Source organism: Lipophrys pholis (genome assembly GCF_963383615.2).
Source record: "Lipophrys pholis genome assembly, chromosome: 1".
NCBI lineage: Eukaryota > Metazoa > Chordata > Actinopteri > Blenniiformes > Blenniidae > Lipophrys > Lipophrys pholis.
This window is the reverse complement of record NC_137635.1, coordinates 30,135,876-30,154,563: the sequence shown is the minus strand read 5'-3', so window position 1 is coordinate 30,154,563 and position 18,688 is coordinate 30,135,876. Positions and strand designations below refer to the sequence as shown.

At 44.7% G+C, this 18,688-nt stretch overlaps 1 protein-coding gene across 1 annotated transcript in view; it reads right to left on the bottom strand.

Annotated features, from left to right (window-relative positions):
- Positions 1-2,644: 2,644 nt before the first annotated feature.
- Positions 2,645-18,688, bottom strand: part of LOC308117976 (phospholipid phosphatase-related protein type 4-like) — a gene marked incomplete at both ends in the record, with an annotated part of 33,686 nt that continues 17,642 nt past the window's right edge. The window contains 5 exon segments of the mRNA XM_080477115.1: positions 2,645-3,607; positions 5,060-5,212; positions 7,694-8,309; positions 12,073-12,298; positions 17,098-17,233. Coding sequence (XP_080333241.1) covers positions 2,645-3,607; positions 5,060-5,212; positions 7,694-8,309; positions 12,073-12,298; positions 17,098-17,233 — 2,094 coding nt within the window.

Genomic DNA, 18,688 nt, shown 5'->3' with positions numbered 1-18,688 from the left:
TCAATTCTGTCTTGGTCATCAAGGTTTAAGCTCCTTTAAACTGTCTTCTGTTGTATAGAGATGTGGGTTTGCACGTATATGCAGACGATGGTGTGGTAAATGTGTACGAACGTAAAAACGCTTCACTCTGGAAACCGTTTTCTAAAACATTTTTAGCGACTGTTGTCGTGTGAACACAGTCCGATTTTCTGCGCAGACCGACCCCACACTTTGTAAACCTAGAGCTTGAAGCAAAGAGACACCTGAACATGAGCCAGAGCTCACCAATCAATTGTGCTTTCTGACCCCCCCCCCACCCCCCACCCAACACCCACCCACCCACCCCCACTCTGGGTATCTGTGACTAGCCCACAGCCACAAGACGCTTCTGTTTGATGGCACTTGGGCACTAAGTTAAATAAAGAATGTAAACATTTGAGTTATGTCGCTTCAATTTCTAATATAACTGTATGTACAAAAAGGTTAAAAAAATTATTTTTTGCCTTTAACATCTATAATTTGTATAATCGCAAATGATATGATAAATGCTCAATGAATTTAAACACTCATGCAAAATACTAAAGTAAAAGTAGAGTGATAGTACAGCAATACTTGAGATCTGGAGTAATAGGGCCACTGTGAAATGGGAAAACCAATATATTCTTCAATAAATTGGTTTTTACAAAACTCCTCTATCCAAATAGTTGTGTGTTTTTAAGCACAGTATAAAGTTATTTTATATAAATGAAGCAACATATGATACTTATTTAAACCAAAATGTTCTGGTATACAATTTACAGCAGCTCGGGTTAAAATGTTTTTTTTTTAAAAATGCACCATTTTCTTTTGTAATATTGTTTGATTTTATTTCAAATAAAAATATTGCAAACTAAATTTGCAAGATCAGACCTAATTATTTGTAATCCTCCAAAAAATAAACATAGTGTGGCACATGCAAAACTCATCACAAGTAATAATCACAAGTTTTTTTTGTACGTTTTCGTGATGCTTCAAACTTCATATTGAGTTATATTGTATGGATTGTTACTTTTATCCCAAACTGAATTCTGCTGCACAAAAATGCTGCAAAACTATTTTCTTGGATAATATCAAATATTGTAATAAACAATTTAAAAATGAGCTAATACAAGAAATCAGAAGTCCTGATGTGAATCATTGTAGGTTTACACAGTAAAGTCAACCCTATCCAGTCTTAAATGCAGTGTTTAGTGTATCCAGGGTCGAATAGTGAATATAATAGTAGCTGGAAATAACTAAAGAAACAAACTCACTACTGCCGCCTAGCGCAATAAAGTGGTATTACATGAATCCTACATACTGCAACTTTAAGGGATCATCAAATGTTTGGATTTTAAATATTTCCTTCACGTCCCGCCTCACATCGGCAAACTCTAGGTTCTCGGCTGCCTCTAAAGCACAAAATGGTATTTCTTAAATTCTACACACTGCACCTTTAACAACATGTCATTCATTTATTAATATTAGTATTTCCTCCAAGTGACACTTTTGTTTCATAATAAATAATGTACTTTTTAATTTCAATAAAACTTTGATGCCGTCGTGCATTTTACCTTTGTACAATCTACTTCTTTCTTACCGTAAAACTTTACTCTCATAAAACTAGCTTCAATATAAAAATTATACTTTTTTTTTTTCTTTTTTTTTTTCAAACAGTGGCCATAATACTGCATTGTCGTTACATTCATAGCACTGATGACGTGGTGAATTAAAACCTGTTAAACGAATGCTTCTGTTCAGTCTTTGGACTTGAGCGTGGACGGGCGAGTCGCACGCTGCACATGAGCGGGTACAGTACAGCTTCTACACAGTCAGGATAAGTAAGGTTATACTGCACACCATTAAAACACAGCATGTTAAAAAATAGAGCACTTACTTCTACTATATTTAAACACAATATATGCCCCGTGATATTCTCACACAACACAAATACACGACTACCACCGGCTAAGAGATACTGTTATTGCCCAGACGGGACTCCACGCAGCCCACTCCTAATTCAAATGGCGGGCTCAGTTTCCCCACCAGTATGTACAAAAAAAACCTCACAGTCACGGTAACGGAGTCTGTGAAGTCCATAAATTAGTCTTACCTGCGTTCTACAACAGGGTATAAATGGTACTATATGTATAAATGCTGATCCTCACCGTTGGAGCCGAGGCACGGGGCTGAGTTCAGGCGCTCGCTGGCAGGCGACGGGGTCAGCGCTCCATTCAGCCCGGTGTCCTTGTGTGGACTGCGATCGCGTTGAATTACAAAAATGTGGCTGCCTTGTCCAGCGGCGCGAGATCAAAAGGAATAAATGGACACACAGAGAACCCAGTTGTGTGGAACTCGGTTCTTCCACCTTGGGTCCTGACACCTGTCTGTTATTTGGGCGTTGAGAGTTATTAGATTCAGGCTGATTTCACTTTGGCTTATGAATCAATGGACCTTCAATCTATTGCGAATTGGAATTATTAAACACAGAAGGGACAGCTTGAAACACATAATCAGGTTAATTTAAAAAAAAGAACAGGGGGGGGTTCACAAATTAACATATGTGAGCTGCAATGAGACGCTTGGGGTCGGGGGGGGTCTCTTACACTCACTTTTGGCACGGGGGGGATTAACTTCATATAGCGAGTCATTCTTTATAGGCCAGCCCGAGAGTGGGCGGTGGGGTGTGAGTCAGGATTGGGCGGGGTAAGGTTGGGGGCGGAGTTGGGCTAGGACGGCTATACAACCCCTGCAGCTGCCGGTTGGGGTGGTTGGGGTGGTTTGGATAAATGGGGTGGTTGGGGTAGTTTGGATGAATGGGGTAATTTTGCTGGCTGGGGTGGTGAAGGGGGTTTTCTTGAAAATTCCGAAGGTTTTCATGAAATCGGTTGCTGCTCTCGCTGTCGAGGTGGCCGCCGTCGTCGCAGAGGCGGTGGTTGTTGTGGAGGTCCGGCGTGGGCCCGCGGTCCTGCACGTGGACGGTATTGCTGCTGCTCTTCCTCCTCAGAGTGGACTCGCGGCTGGACGACGCCACCGACTGGCAGTCTGAGCCACCGTCGCTGCTGGCCGCCGTCACCTCCACCGGGGTGACCCTGATGGTGGTGAGAGCCTGAGGGTGGGGGTGGAACGGGGTGGCGAAGCCGGCGTTGGGGGGGAAGGGAATGTTGGAACTGTTGGAGTTGGGATTGAAATTAGGCTGAGCATTGATGAAATTGGGATTATTGGGATTGTTAACATTGAAACCCGGGTGCTGGTAATTGTTGGGGTTGTTTGGGTGTAAGGGGTGGAACGGATGCACGACATGGGGATGGTTGGTGTAAACTCCCCCTCCCCCTACATCCCCACCCGCCTCGCTCTCGGTTTCAGTCTCGGCCACGCTCCTCCTGCCGTCCACCGAGCCGCCGTCCCTCAGCGAGTCGCAGCTGTCAGTGTGTCGGTTCAGGTCATTGAGGGTGAAGGCTGACTGTCGAAGGGAGCCCCTTTGTTCCGGCGGCTTCCAGCGCCAGGAGCCACTCCCGTCAGTGCTCGGAGGTTTCACCACCGGCTTGTTGCCCCGCGACTCTGGGTGGGCGTCCACACGCACTATACTACCAGTTCTTTCCAACCCTCCTCCTGAAAGAGCAAGAGAGACACAGCGACCCGTCAGGGGACTTTTCTTTGGCTTCGGCCTTTAGACAACTATCTCTCCCAAAATATTCCAAAGGAGGTTCAATCTGATCTCGAAAGTTGTAAAAATCAATGCTCATTGCCAAAGTCAAGGACCGACTGGGACTCCAGTGGCGCAGAGGGAAACGATGACCAGCGAACACAGACTCCTGCTTGCTTTTCTTGCCGGTCACTCAAACGAGACAAAGGAGCTCTTAGCTCGCTGGACGAGTGAAAGACCAGTGCCTCTCTTGAGCACCTCTTGGCGGCCCATTCGCAGAGTGAAACCGCCATCTCTCAAAGATTGACTGGTTGCTTCACAAGTTCACGAGAAGGGCTGGGATTGCGAGTGACAGCAGCATCGTAACGAAATCTCAGGACTTTCCTAAACATGTTGCCTTCAGGAACAGTGGGTCCACTGAAAGGTATGACTGGACACTCTCTACACACTGTATTCACCTGATAGCTGTAGGTAAAGTTATGCCGAGGACACACTTCACTTTTACATTCTGTTTAAAACAATTAGCAGATACATATATAGAAATACTGTAAATTATACCAGATTGTATTCTTAAGTCTAACACCCATTCTTAAACAATATTTTCCGTTTCCACATCAGACTGTGAACGCAGCCAATATCACAGATTACAATGGCGTCCAACCTCATCGGGCCAACCTGCAGGCGTGCAGGTAAGAAATGCAATTTTTTTTTAGAAAAGGTAAATCCTCCTAAATATAACAATGCTGGGGAACATTCAGTTAGACTTTTTTTTAGGTGTCAATGCAGTAAGTAGCTGTCACTCACAATCCCACGCCCTTCTCAGTCGGCGCCACGCCCCCCACGCCAGAACGCGGCCAAAAGTTTGAAACTGAAAAAATACGATCTGAAAGTGAAAAAAGTTGTAAAGGTGAAAAAAAAGTAGATCCTGAAAACAGGATTTAAATGTAAAAAAATAAGATCCTTATATATATTTAAGAGTGGAAAAAAAACCTTGAATACACTTTTGAATACATTGTTTTTTGGGGGTGGGGGGTACATTTTTTTATGGAACTTTCAGTTTCAAATTGAATTTTTTTCAATCACATTTTTTTTAATTTTTTCAAATTAACAAACCTTTTGGATTTAGCTCCATCGTCTTGATGCGTATGTATTCATACTCTTTGACAGTTTACAGTGCCTCCAATCACTTCAATGGAGACGTTTTTTTCGGAGGTGAAAGTAAACAGAGCGAGAGGCTAAGAACTGAACCATGGTGTTATTAAAGTCGTCTACCAGTAACAGACTGGACAACCAGTGGAAGGATCTTACTGGATTCACCGCAGAAACTTCTTGAATGGCTCAAAAGCTGCGGTAATTTGCCGCATTGTGGGGATTTCAACCCGTCACTAAAACACTTGTTCACACTGGGCGGTACAAACCTCCCATTGCCCCGCTGGTGGAGGCGGGCGGTGAAGGGTCCTGGTCCGTCAGCGCTCGGTACCGGATGGATCCAGTGCAGCTGACGGTGCTGCCGCCATCCTCTGACCGGGTAGAGTGAAGCAGACCCTGCTGCTTGGATAAGGCTATCACCTGGAGAATGACAGGCACACAACAATAGGGATGTTTACTAAACAAACAACACAACAGTTTCATAGAAATACGCTTGGGTTTTGTCACGTAACTGGATAAAGGATTGATAGTTGTTTAAAGAAGGGATGAAACTCCTTGAGATCATTTCCTGTCTTGAGCTCTCCACTGAGGACAGCGGCCATTTGTCCAGTCCCGACTTTGTTTGTGGTGTCTGTCCCTTGACCCCCCCTCATATTTTACCCACAGGCCTTCATTCAATGTTTTTGGGCCCGACCTTTTGAAACGTATAAAAATAGGGTGTGCCGTGCCACATTATGTAATAACGGTGCAATCTGGAATAATCTAATACATTTTCAATTCAATATGTAATAAAACCCCATTTTGGAATAAAATTCTTGAACGCATTATGTAATAAACTTTGTCGCATTTTGTAATAACTTGTTACATAATGCAACAGTTATTACAAAATGCGGATGTGTAGAGCCGCATTTTGTAATAATAGTGCAATATGTAATAATGTAATACATTTTCAACTCATCATGTAATAACACCGCATTTTGTAATAATCTGCTGCATTTTTTAATAAATGTTGTTGAATTTTGTAATAACTTCTTACATATTGCAACCGTTATTACAAATGACGCGTGCTTTAATTTTTTTTCTTAAGAAAATGTAATACTATTGTGTAATAAATCATCAAAATTGATGCCTAAATTAGAAAAGTCATCATACCAACAGAATAATATAAAGCCTTCCAGCTTAATTGGGATTTATTTAAAAAAAACAAAAAAAACCTAGTAGAATGTTTTATTGCTCAAGCCTAAATCAAATGTAACTAACATTACCAAAATGTCAGTAGAGGCTGATCTCATGCAGGGAGGCGTCATGTTACCTTGAGAAACAAACTACATGTAACCACCTTAGGTAATTATGATACAAAACAATTGTAGTAGTAATTCGTTACAGTACAGAAAAATATAGTGTCGTCTGATTGCGATTAGTTTTATGAAAAGAGGGGGGGTACTTGGCAGGATTAGATTTTAAAAACTCAAATGAATTCACAGCAGTCAAAGTTACAGTGCGCATGCATTGCGACACTTGATGGTACCAGAGCCCGGAAATCAGCACCGATCACATGAGGAACATCGATCACATGAGGAACATCTGTTCAAAACTGCATCTTCCTTCTGATGCCAGTTGGTCAGTCTCTCTTTTGTTGTTTTTACTGTTTCACTGGACTGTTGTAACTGCTTGATGGTGCAGAGAGAGGCGCCTTCAAATACAATTTATTATTATCATCATAAACATCTTGTAAACATAAGACATCTGTCAACAGTGATGCATCCATCCATCATCCCTCCATCCATCCCCCCATCGATCCCTCCCTCCAACCATCCATCCATCCATCCCTCCATCCATCCATCCATCCATCCATCCCTCCATCATCCATCTATCCATCCATCCATCCCAGACAAAGTTATTTGTCAGCGTATTCTTTGTAATGTTTAACAGTGTTTTGTCCTGCTTGTTTAATTATGTTCATCCATGTTCGTTTTAGAAACAGAAAACTGTGTTTGACACCACAGTCACTTTGGTTTTGTCCATTTTCACTGAATCACTGAAAGCTGAACATCTTTATTTGACATTGATGGTGTCGTTTAGGGGGCACCAGAGAGCTCAAGGAGGTTCAGGAGGGAGGAGGTTCAGGAGGGAGGAGGTTCAGGGTGGAGGAGGTTCAGGAGGGAGGAGGATCATGAAGGAGGAGGATCAGGAGGGAGGAGGTTCAGGGAGGAGGAGGTTCGGGGTGGAGGTTCTGGAGGAAGACGTTTCAGGAGAGAGAAGTTTCAGGGAGGAGGAGGTTCATGGGGTGGAGGTTCAGGAGGGAGGAGGTTCAGGAGGGAGGAGGTTTAGGGTGGAGGAGGATCAGGGGGGTCAAGGATCAGGAGGGGGGAGGTTCAGGAGGAGGAGGTTCAGGGGGTGGAGGTTTAGGGTGGAGGAGGTTCAGGAGGGAGGAGGTTCAGGGGGTGGAGGTTCAGGAGGGAGGAGGATCAAGAGGGAGGAAGTTCAGGGAGGAGGAGGTTCAAGGGGTGGAGGGTCAGGAGGGAGGCGGTAAAGGAGGGAGGAGGTTCAGGGGGTGGAGGTTCAGGGCGATGCCTTTTCCCTGCATGATTTTTGTCTTTTCAGTTTGAGAAGGTACATAGAAATACTGTAGCTGGAGGACAATTCTAATAATATCAAACATTTTCATTACTGAATATTTTGGTTACAAATGAAAATTAATTAAACGTTTTAGTCTCTATATGAAGTCCTGCCATCTTTCACACACAGTTATCCTAATGTCTACAGAATGGAAGTGTAAAAGTGTAAAAATGCCCCATATTCAATTTCATTTCCAAATTATGCTTGAAAACCAAAGTAAATAGGCTAAAAATGTCGGTGCTTGTCTTCAGGAACCCTTTGGTAGCCATGTTGGCGACTGACCTGCATCAAACGAGGCTGACCGCCGGCGCTGAGCGGTCTGCAGGGGATGGTGGTCTTCTCCGCCACTCTCAGCCATTTTTCCCTCACTGACCCTCCTCCGTCCATCATGCTGTCCTCTGACTCGCTCTCCTGGTCCTTGCTGGTGGGATTTTCCTCTTCAGGGATATGTACAAGCTGAGAGGATCCGGGTCTGGACTGGATGGACACCCGAGCCCCTCCGGCCATTCCGGCGCTGCCGTTGTGAACCATGTGATTGTGATTGGAGATGGGAACCGAGCTGGCTGCCAGTTTCATGTACTGAGCAGGGATGTGGCCACCGGCACGGAGCTCTGCTTCCTGGTTCGTGGCCATAGGAAGGTGGGTTCCCCCGCGCAGCTCCGCCTCCAGACCCATCGCAGACGGTTCCGAGGAGCAGCGCAGCTCCATGTTCCTCTGGGGAGAGGAGGACGGCGCGGGCCTTATTCCATCCATCACCTGCAGGGACAGCTTCCTGTTGTCGTTCTTGTTCTTCCACTGGCTGAGCAGCTGTTTGGAGCGCGTGGAGTCCATCGAAGCATGAATGGAGGCGTGACGCCGTGGGATGCGCCCTTCTTCCACGAAGGAGCCTCCGTGGGACCTGGAGGAAGAAAATCAGAAAACCAAACTCAAACTTTATTTACGTCAGAAGAAACGTAAGCAGGGGTTTTGCACTTCCCACGCATGAGTCACATGATCTCACAAACAGGTTGCAGGATTTTGAATCATCTAAAACATATTTTAGTTCAGGGGCCACATTCAGCACAAATAAAACCACAATAACCTTTAAATTAAAACTTTAAGGTTTTCCTTTGTCGTGGTGCAGAATATACGAGAATGTCACAAAACCAAACAATCACTACAGAATATGACAACAATCTCAACGTAAAGCCAATTTTAATGAAACCTTTTGGTGCAAAATGCAGTGAAATGTCCAGGGAACTTCTCCAACAGCTGCTGCATTCTGGGTGTTTTTACAAACGCCATGGCTTGAGGCTAACGCTGGTTAACGAAGGAGCTAACTAGTGTTAATGGCAGCATCACCCATAGCTCAGCTCAGGTCTCAGTGTTGTGTTGTGTTTACTACTACTGAGCTTTTGTTTATTTTTTTTAACAGGTTTCTTGATGGTTTGGTCACGTTGGAGCCTCTTGGGCCTCATGTTTGACACCCTGATCTAGAACAACTCTGTCAGGTTGTAATCCAGAGTGTTCTTCTCTTGAAATAAAGACGCCAACCAGAAACTGAATTCCTCAGTTTCTAAACAGTCATATCACAATAAAATCCTAAAGTTCCCCTCATCCAGCAGCTTCAGTTCTCTTTAAGGAGCCCTGTGTTGACATCTGATGACAAGATGATTGGCCGAGTCTGGAGAGAGCCTATATGTACAAGGCCATCGGTTCTCGATGGTCTCACACCTATTTAACTATTTCATGTGTAAGGGTCGTGACTTTCATGTGTCTGTTGCAGGACAGTTGTAAGCAGAATAATTCTATGATCCAGTGTTTTCAAAGTACACTCCTTGTCTGTCCATCATCTAAAATGATAATACATGATCCATAAACTATAAAATGAGTCTACTCAAGATGACATCACTGCAAGTCTCTCTTTTCTTTTCTTTCACAGATATTTGTGTCGAGACTCGTTGTCACTCGCACGTTTATATAATCCAGCTGAGGCCTTCTCATTTTGACGTATCTGGACATTTTGAGGGCACAGTAAAGACTCCAGCTTTGGACTCTTGGTATTTATTGAAAGGAAACTTTTTTATTCCCAGGCTGATGTGCAATCAGAGTCATTGCTCTGACAGCACGAACAAAAAACTTTAAATGTAAAACTTTGAGCAGTTGCAGCAGTGATGAATGTACATTCACGTTATTCAACATCTCACATAGTACTGACACTATTTTTTAATCTACCCAAGATTGTAACGGTGGCCTCACCCTGTTCTTCAACCTGGACCACCATGACACAATGATCTAAACCTTTTCTCATCAGCATCTCACTCCTCCATTCAGAAGCTTCATTTGCAGTGAGGTTATTTAAAGAAGACCTCAGATGTAGTAGTTGGCCAATGCTAGATGTAGAGCAGCGGTGGCCAACCAATCAGAGATTAACAGTACTACAAAGTACTACAAAGAGCCACATCATACAAATTGGACTGACAAATGAAGTCCCCTCTCTCACACAGACACGAAATGACAAAGTGAAAATACATACACAACGAATGATATATTTCCATGAGGAATTACAAAAGTTTGACAGCCGTCAGCAAGGCGTGGATCTCCAGCACGAACAGGAGTAATTTCACCCTCAGCCCAGACTAATGTGCAGGGACCGTCTGCTAATTGCAAAAGCGCTACAGCAGTGAGACAGATATTAAAAACCAGATATCACTTTCAAACACAGTGTTGGAGTGTGACCAAGTGAAGGCTGCAGGGATTTTTGTGACGCTGCATTGATTGCCAGTCACGTTAATCGGTATTCTTGTGGTATTTGTCTTTGCTTTTGCAGCGGTTCGTGATTTGCAGACGGTCCCTGCACATTGGTCTGGGCTGGCGGGCCGATGTTGTTTCTGCTGCTCCGAACACGGATACTTTTGACAAAATCGCGAGCCTTCGTTTACTTTCCATTGTACGCTCTAACTAACCCGACCTGCCATATGCAGCGTAGCAGCGGCTGTGAAGTGAGTGAGAGGGAGGCTGATCCGAACTCTTGAGTTTCACACAAGAACTATTAATACTTGGAAGAGCCGCACGCCAATGATTTCAGTTCTGGATCAAAGAGGGGCGGGTTGGCCACTGGATACTGATGCTTGATTCAGTATACAGGAAACAGAATTTCCCTCCAGCCATCAGGACTCAGAACTCTCTCAGGGTTCTTATCAATCACTTTATGATTTAATCCTGAGAAACAAACATTCCCCTCTCGGATCCCTCCTCTTTGCTTTGTATCTCATACATGTGTTGTGTCTTTGTGCTGCTTTCTGATTCCCTCAAGACTTAACCCTGACCCTTAACCCTAACCCGTCTCATTATTGTCCTGTTCTTTTGTCCTTGGTTTCTAACTTTCTTTATCTTGTCTTGTCATGCTCCTTTAAAAGCTCTGTTCTGCCTTGTTTTCTGTTCTGTCATACTTTTGTCATCGTGTTTTCATGTTCATGTTTTCAGGAGCTCATGTATTCGTGTCTTGTTCAGCTTCCTGTTTCCACGATTGTTCCCGCCTCTGTCTCATTTCCACTGCTTCCCCGTGTGTGTATTCAAGTGGATTCCTCTGTGTTGCATTACGTCTTTGTGACAGTGCGGAGCTGTTATGTCACGTCTGGGCTTATTCTTGTTCTTACCTTTTGACTTTAGTTGCTAACTCTGCCCACGAATCCTGCATATTTCTACAGTTTTCATGTGTAATTCTATATATTTAAAGAGACCTAGTCTGAGTTTTTCTGCTGTGGAAAGCGTTCAGTGACGGGATGTACGGCTTTCTGGAGAATGGAGTTCATGAAGTTTCACGTATTAGCAGCAGTTCTTATAAATATTCATTTTTATATTAGACATCACATGTATGAGCAGGTGAAACAATAATAAACTCTGACCTGTTAAAAACTGAAAATAGAAACAGAAAGTACTGATCTTTCTTGTGCAATATTTAACTCTTTATCAGGCATGTGACCATAAAAGGTAATTTTTGTGTCTCTTTATGTTTTCTTCTCAACAAAATATTGTGAATAGATGGAAATACTAGAAAACGGGAGACAAAGTTCTGAGTTATAGTGATTTATAGTGAATGGTGTTATTCTTGTGTTGTCCTCATAAGAGCATAAACACCTCGGTCTCCTCCTAGTTAGGCTAAGTGATCAATGGTTTTATCTAAAAATGATAAGATTTGAAAAACTGCTTGAAAGCCATCCGGGTACAAAGAAAACTACAGCAAGTGACAGTAACTATTTATAAACACAGCCAACGAGTGGAGGAAAACTCATGCTTTTATGTGAATAACACATTGTGATGTAGGACAGTGACACTCAGTAATGTATAAACTAGTCCAGGAAGGGAGTACTTCTCATTCACGGGAGACATAAATGAGTGACTTTGCTAAGTTTTATGCCACTTTGTAAGAGATGATTGTAGAACTCCCATTGAATGGTGTATCTGAGCACATTAAAGTCTTCAAACAGACTAAAAACATCCTTCTACAACACCTTCACACATCTTTAAAGGGTGAATATGAAACTGAGCGAAGGAGCGCTGGACAAACATCTTCCATGTACATGGGACAACGTTCTGCTGCTGCTTTCCAAACACAAGGAGTGCACTACAGGATTTATACGTCTTTTTCTTCCACTTTAAAACCCTGATAAGTGACTTACCTGGGCAGCGTGCTGCTGCTGAACGTCATCATGTTGTCCCTGTTGCCCAGAGGACTGGACGGAGTGATCACCTCCACCTCAGCGCTGGCTCTCTTCATGGACATAGACGGCTCTCGGTAGGAGGAGCTGCGAGTGAGGATGGGCAGCGGCTGGTCCGGGGACAGAGTGTGTGAAGACGTCCTGGTGATGATGGGCTCCGGCTGGCTGGCAGCCAGAGCGTGATGGCCTGTGGAAGGTAAACGACGCAGCGTGAGCACATGAGGAAGACACAGTGACGGTCGATGGAGCTTCGCTGTCACACAGTCACAGTTTCTGTGACATTCCAAATAGAAGACTCAAGAACTCAATCATAGTTGGTTCGCACTCGTTCCTGAGTTCTGTACTACGAAGCAGGTTTAACATACCTGGGTTATCTCTCCGTTACCTGGATAGACCAACCCAGACATTCGCAATCCCTGATGAGCGTTAATGAAGCAGGTCATCAACTTGATGAATTGACCCAAGATTTTCAGTGCACAGTCACATAAAAGGGGCGGAGTTTGCCGTGTGTGACCATTTGCAAACCCTGCAGAGCCGCTTATGTAATGGAGGAGCAGGTAATCATTCTTCAGAAATATGAAGAATTCAAACACATCAACCAGGCCTGAAGCAACATGGTGCTGCAGTAAAAGCCAGGAAATAGAGGGAGAAGCAGAAAATGATCCACTCTGTTAACTTTGTGAGGTTATACAGTATTAATTCATCAGACAATACAAACGGACAGGCACGGCACTCTGATGATTCAATTTCACTTCAGTACGACACAGGGGTTTATTATTAAGCTCATTGTTACAGATCAACCCTCGTGGAGCTAAACAGACGTGGGAACAAGTCAAGAACAAGAACTTCCATTCAAAGCCTCAGTGATGAGGATCTATTTTATTATGTCACAAAGATTGAATCTCTTTCTAAGCGCCCCTCCAACGATCAGCACACCAATCAGGATCTTCAAAGAATGGGCAAGTCACTTTCCAGGTGATCTGATTGGTCAGGAGCCGGAGCTTTTATACTTTGAGCTCTCAGGTGACCTGAGTAGGTCAGCCGTTCAGAGTAAGTTACCATAATGATTCAACCCGGTAAAGGCCCCTGCATACTCCCTTTTTGAACCCATAAGAACAAGAAGAAAATTCGGCAGTGACGTCAGCCAGCTGCCGATAAAAAAGCTTTTTCGGCAGGACTGTTCATACTCCGAAAGAAGCTGCCGAACTCGCAGGCCACGCCCCCTCGCAGCAGCCACACGTCTGTGATGCGGCGTTTAAACTTTTCAACTGCACAGTTTATTTATCGCCTCCAGTGCTTTCAGAAATACATTTCTCTGAACTTTTTCAGTAATAAAAGAGATTTTGTCCGAGCGCCATGTTGGTCCGGTATTAACTACAGGAGCTGACAGCTGTTCGTGATGCTTTCAGGTGCATCACGTCAGCCTTCACTCCGACATTTTAACGAGCTGCGGCGCTCGTACAGTAGCGAGGTTACAAGCTAAATATGATTAAAATATGACTGATGGTCATGAGCGAACTGGAACTGGAACTGGAACAAATTTCTTTGGCTCTAGGGAGCTGGAAGAAGGAAATTACGTCATTTTGTTCGGCAGGACCCCGCACTGCCAAACTTTCGTCTTGTTCTTATGGAGGATGAAGAGGCCTTAAGATGTGAACCAGCATTGTAGGACGAATAAGCCAGGGTTAATTCCTGAAGTTACCTCGATAAGAGAAAATCCCTCTTCGTAGTTCAGGTTTCTTGTGAGTTTACAGACATCATATTATTCAGAGAAGAGGAGGTTCTAACCCCCCAATGACACTATAAAGGGTTTGATTTCTGATAAACTCTTTGGAACACCCCCCCCCCCCGGCTAGCTCACTTGGTAGAGCATGGGACTCTCACTCTCAAGGTAGAGGGTTCATGTCCCTCACCAGGTGCCACCTTCCTGTGGGCTCACCACCTGCAGGAAGGTTCTTAATGGGTGCAAGGTGATCTGGGTGACAGTGCTCAGACTGCCACCCCCGTGACCTGGAAACGGATAAGCAGGAGAAGATGGATGGATGGAACACACACTTTTTAAAAACTGAAACAGGTCGGGGAGAGAAATGACAGACTTTCTTCACTTCCTGGGGCGTCATTCCAGCTATGGGGACGATTATTACAGTTGGAAAACAAATTAGAAAGTGAATTTTGTATAATATGACAGACTTTTCATTAACAGTGACAAAGGAAACAAAAACTAAAGCCCAAACCAAATCAAGCATTTGGAAAACGCTGCACTCTGGAAACCGTTTTTAAAACTTTTCCATTTCCTTGTACTCTGAATGCTATTGTCATGTAAACAACCTGCCAAAACACAACAAAAGTTTATTGTTTTCACGTAAATGGGATTTCAATCTGATATGCCCTCTTGTGCTGCTTTTTTCAGTCATGTCTTTTTAGTCATTTTCAGTGAGCTGACCCAAGATATTCACCTCAAACCTACTGTAGTTTGCGAACACTCGGTTGCAGATGCACCTTTTAAACGCCGTTGATATCTACAGAATCCTTTGATGCATTAAGTGCTTCCAGCAGCAGAGGAGGTGACGAAGCCTCACGGCATGATAAAAATCACAGTTTACAATATCTGGGCAGTCTGTTCGCTTATGGGATTTACTTTTTAATTGTGTTAATGTGAGCACCATTTTGCTGAATTTGAGTTCTCCTAACGTCATTTGTGCCGTCACACATTTCTCATGGGAAACCACAGGCGCATGCTGAGAGATTAATTAGATACCAATTTATATTAGAGATGGAAGTCACAGTAGCATGATGAAAACCTAACCTAACACTTTCACAGTTTCTTGCATTATCTTGTGCTTGTCTAAATCTGTTCGTGGGCTTTTTCATTATTTTCTTCCAGATTCAGATTGAAGCTTTCCTCAGCTTGGTCCCCACAACTCTTATTCATGGACTTTATTATAAGATATTGTCTGTGTTGTAACACAAACTTTGAGTTTGTAACCAATCACATCCTAGATTCCTTATTTTTTGTGCCAAATTCAGGTTTATATGCTGGAACGAATGAACGAATGCCTTCAGAGCAGGATACCAGGTCGGCCTCAGGACAGCCAGGGCCAACCTGTCCCGTGGCATCAGAGAGGCTCAGAGGAAGTACTCCAAGAGGACAGCCCACAGATTTAGTGACAGCAGAGACTCACGCTGCCTGTGGTGGGGAATACAGGCCCCCAGCAGACTACAAACCCTCACCGCAGACCGGCAACAGCACCACCTCTCTGTTGAACAAGCTGAACAGGTTCTTCGCTCGGTTCGAGGCACACAACAGCACAAGTCCACACCTCCTCCAGGCGACCAGGCGATCACGCTGTCGAAGGACGGTGCGAGGAGAACACTCCGCAGGATCAACGGACGCAAAGCTCCTGGTCCTGATAAAATACCTGGCCGGGTGCTGAGAGACTGTGCGGGAGAACCCACGGATGTCCTCACAGACATCTTCAACATCTCGCTGAGTCAGGCTATTGTCCCCACATGCCTCAGAGCCACCTCCATCATCCCGGTCCCAAAGAAGTCGCCACCGACACATCAAGCGCCATCATTCATCATGAACACGGGGGGCCCCCCAAGGACGTGTGCTGAGCCCCCTCCTCTTTACCTTGCTGACCCATGACTGCACACCGTTGCACAGCTCCAACCTCTTCATCAAGTTTGCGGACGACACGACCGTGTTGGGTCTCATCGGAAGCATCCATGGAGAAGACGAAGGAGGTGGTTGTGGACTTCAGGAGAGCGTGCACCCAGCACTCTCCTCTGTCCATCAGCGGTGCTGCTGTGGAGAGGGGGAGCAGCACCAAGTTCTAGGGTGTTCACATCACAGAGGACCTCTCCTGGACCATCAACACCTCATTCCTGGCCAAGACAGCTCACCAGCGCCTCTACTTCCTCCGCAAGCTGAGAAGAGCCAGAGCCCCCGCCCCCCATCATGTGCACCTTCTACAGAGGCACCATCGAGTCACTCATGACCAGCTGCATCACGGTGTGGCATGACGCCTGCACCGCATCCTGGGCAGAACCCTCCAGTGCATCGTGAGAGCAGCTGAGAAGATCACTGGTGCCTCTCTCCCCCCCCCCCCCCCCCCATGACATCTACGTCACCCGCTTCACCCGCAAGGCCCTCGGCATCGCAGGGGATCCCACCCACCCGTTACACAGCCAATTCAGCCTGCTGCCATCAGGGAGGGGACTGCGGAGTCTCCAAGCCAGGACCAGCCGACTGAGGGACAGCTTCGTCCACCAGGCTGTTAGGACAATCAGCTCCCTCCCTCCTCTGCCCCCACTGCCTCTCTCACACAAGAAAGCTGGATGCTGACACACACACACACACACACACTCACACACACGCTGGACTCCCCAAAATACCCACCGTCCACTTTTCAACACTGTACCCTGTCACCCTCTTTAAAGATGGGAAATTAGGTCAGGAGCCCGTTTTTCTGTTTGCTGTTTTTATTTTCCTGTTTTTATTTATTTTTATGCTTTTATGTTTACTGTACTACACCACGGGCCAGAGAGAAACGGCATTTCGAAACTTTATATCTCCTGTACATATCGTAGTATGAATAATAAATTTGACTTTGACTTTTGTAATGTTCCCATAGCTCTATATTTTAGTATTTTATGGAGGCTCCATACAAGCCCTTAAAGATGAACTCAAGTGAACAGTGAATAGATGAAGAATAAATAAACCACAAAACCATCATCTGAACACTGTTTGCACATGCTGTCGCTCATGGTGTTATCTCCGGGATGCCACATGTGAAACACGCACAAAGTTAAAGCACAATGTATTCGTTAAAGCACAATGTATTCGTTAAAGCGTGTGATTTAGCACAGGGTCTTCAAAAATCAGGCCAAAACTGTGTGATTTGAACATTTACAGAGAAATCACAAGTTTAGTTTGATTTCCATGCAGTGGTGATGAGCAGGTGTGCAGTTTGTATGGTTTACCTGGGTGGTTGTTGCTGACTGCTGATTGGCTGACATTGGGCAGGGAGGAGAGGGGGGGCTCTCTCAGGATTGGGGGAGCTGGTTGGCATCGGGAGCGATCTTCACTGGGCTGGAAATTCCCCACTGCGTACACACCCTACACACACACACACACACACACACACACACACACACACACACACACACACACACACACACACACACACACACACACACACACACACACACACACCACCACGACAATCTGTCAGAGAGGCGATGTTCAAATGAATCTATATGAACTGTGTTTTCCCCTTTCTGCCATCTGACGTCAGTGAGCTGAGGCCACCGACAGCCCGGGTCAATTCTCAAACGATGGAAGATACTATGAGACAATCAACTCACTGCCCGGAGGTGAAAGAAAAAAAAGCTGGCAGAGTTCATGTTTTAACTTCGTATCATCCGGCTCTGACCGCGACCGCCACAATGTGATGTCTAACCTGTTGTCTTAAGGCCGCTACACGCTGTGCAACTTTTCGCCGTCCCAGAAGAACGATAGCAAACGTGGGAGAATGTGGCGAATGTGTCTTTGGCCTTGGCTCTAATCCAGCGTTTCTACGTCGTACCGTGAGACCGACGTCCAACTGCAGTGAATGCATCATGAGATAACGACAGAACGACAAGAGACGGATAGGTTTGGAAAGTGCGATTAAATTTGTTATATATGTGTGTGTGTGTGTGTGTGTGTGTCCTCACCTTAAAACTTCCTACGCCTCTCTCATTTCCTTAGAAATATTGTTCTAGATCTGCCTTAAGCTCCCTTTGCAAAAATAGCCTTCCAGTTTGGCCTCCCTCTCCAAGCCACATCCACGTTCACATTCTTCTCATCCTGATTTTGGGGGATTTCTCTCCAAACACATAAATGCCACAACGGCGAGGTTTAAGGTTAGGACATGCTATTCTTGCGCAATCATTTATCATTGCACAATCATGTCACCTCACGTCGTCGTAGGCTGCGATTCAGCTTGTGTTTTTCGTCGTGCAATCTGTTTATCGATCTGTATTTATAGAGTGTTGTACAGTGTGGCTCGCTGTGAACTTAGATTAATAAAAATCACACAGTCTGTAGGAGCCCTTAGTGGTTACTATTTCTTTTAACCTGAAGGATGAATTCTGGGCCAACTTTGTCCTCCCGATGTCCGACTGTAAGCAGCATTAGCATTAGCTTGAGCCTGCATCCACGGTATTCGTGATGCATTAGCAGCATCGCGTAAACATTCGCTTAAAGAGTGATTTCATCATGAGACTAATGCTGACAGTTTGGCTGATGTGTCAAAGCAACAATACAATAATGAGACAAGATCAGTGGGGCAGTCAAGACCACTGCAAGCTACTTTTTGATTTGAGTACCTACAACATAACGGCGTTACTTTTCATCGAGGCAACAAGGAAAAAAAATCTCTGTAACTTGTGATCAGTGTTGCCACAGTGACCTTAAAAAAGTAATCCAATTACTTAGTTACTTTACTCTCTTTTTTTTTAAACAAGTAGAGGGAGTGGTTATTTCCCCTCATGATGTCATGAAGGGAAATACTTTCAGCAGCAGCTGACA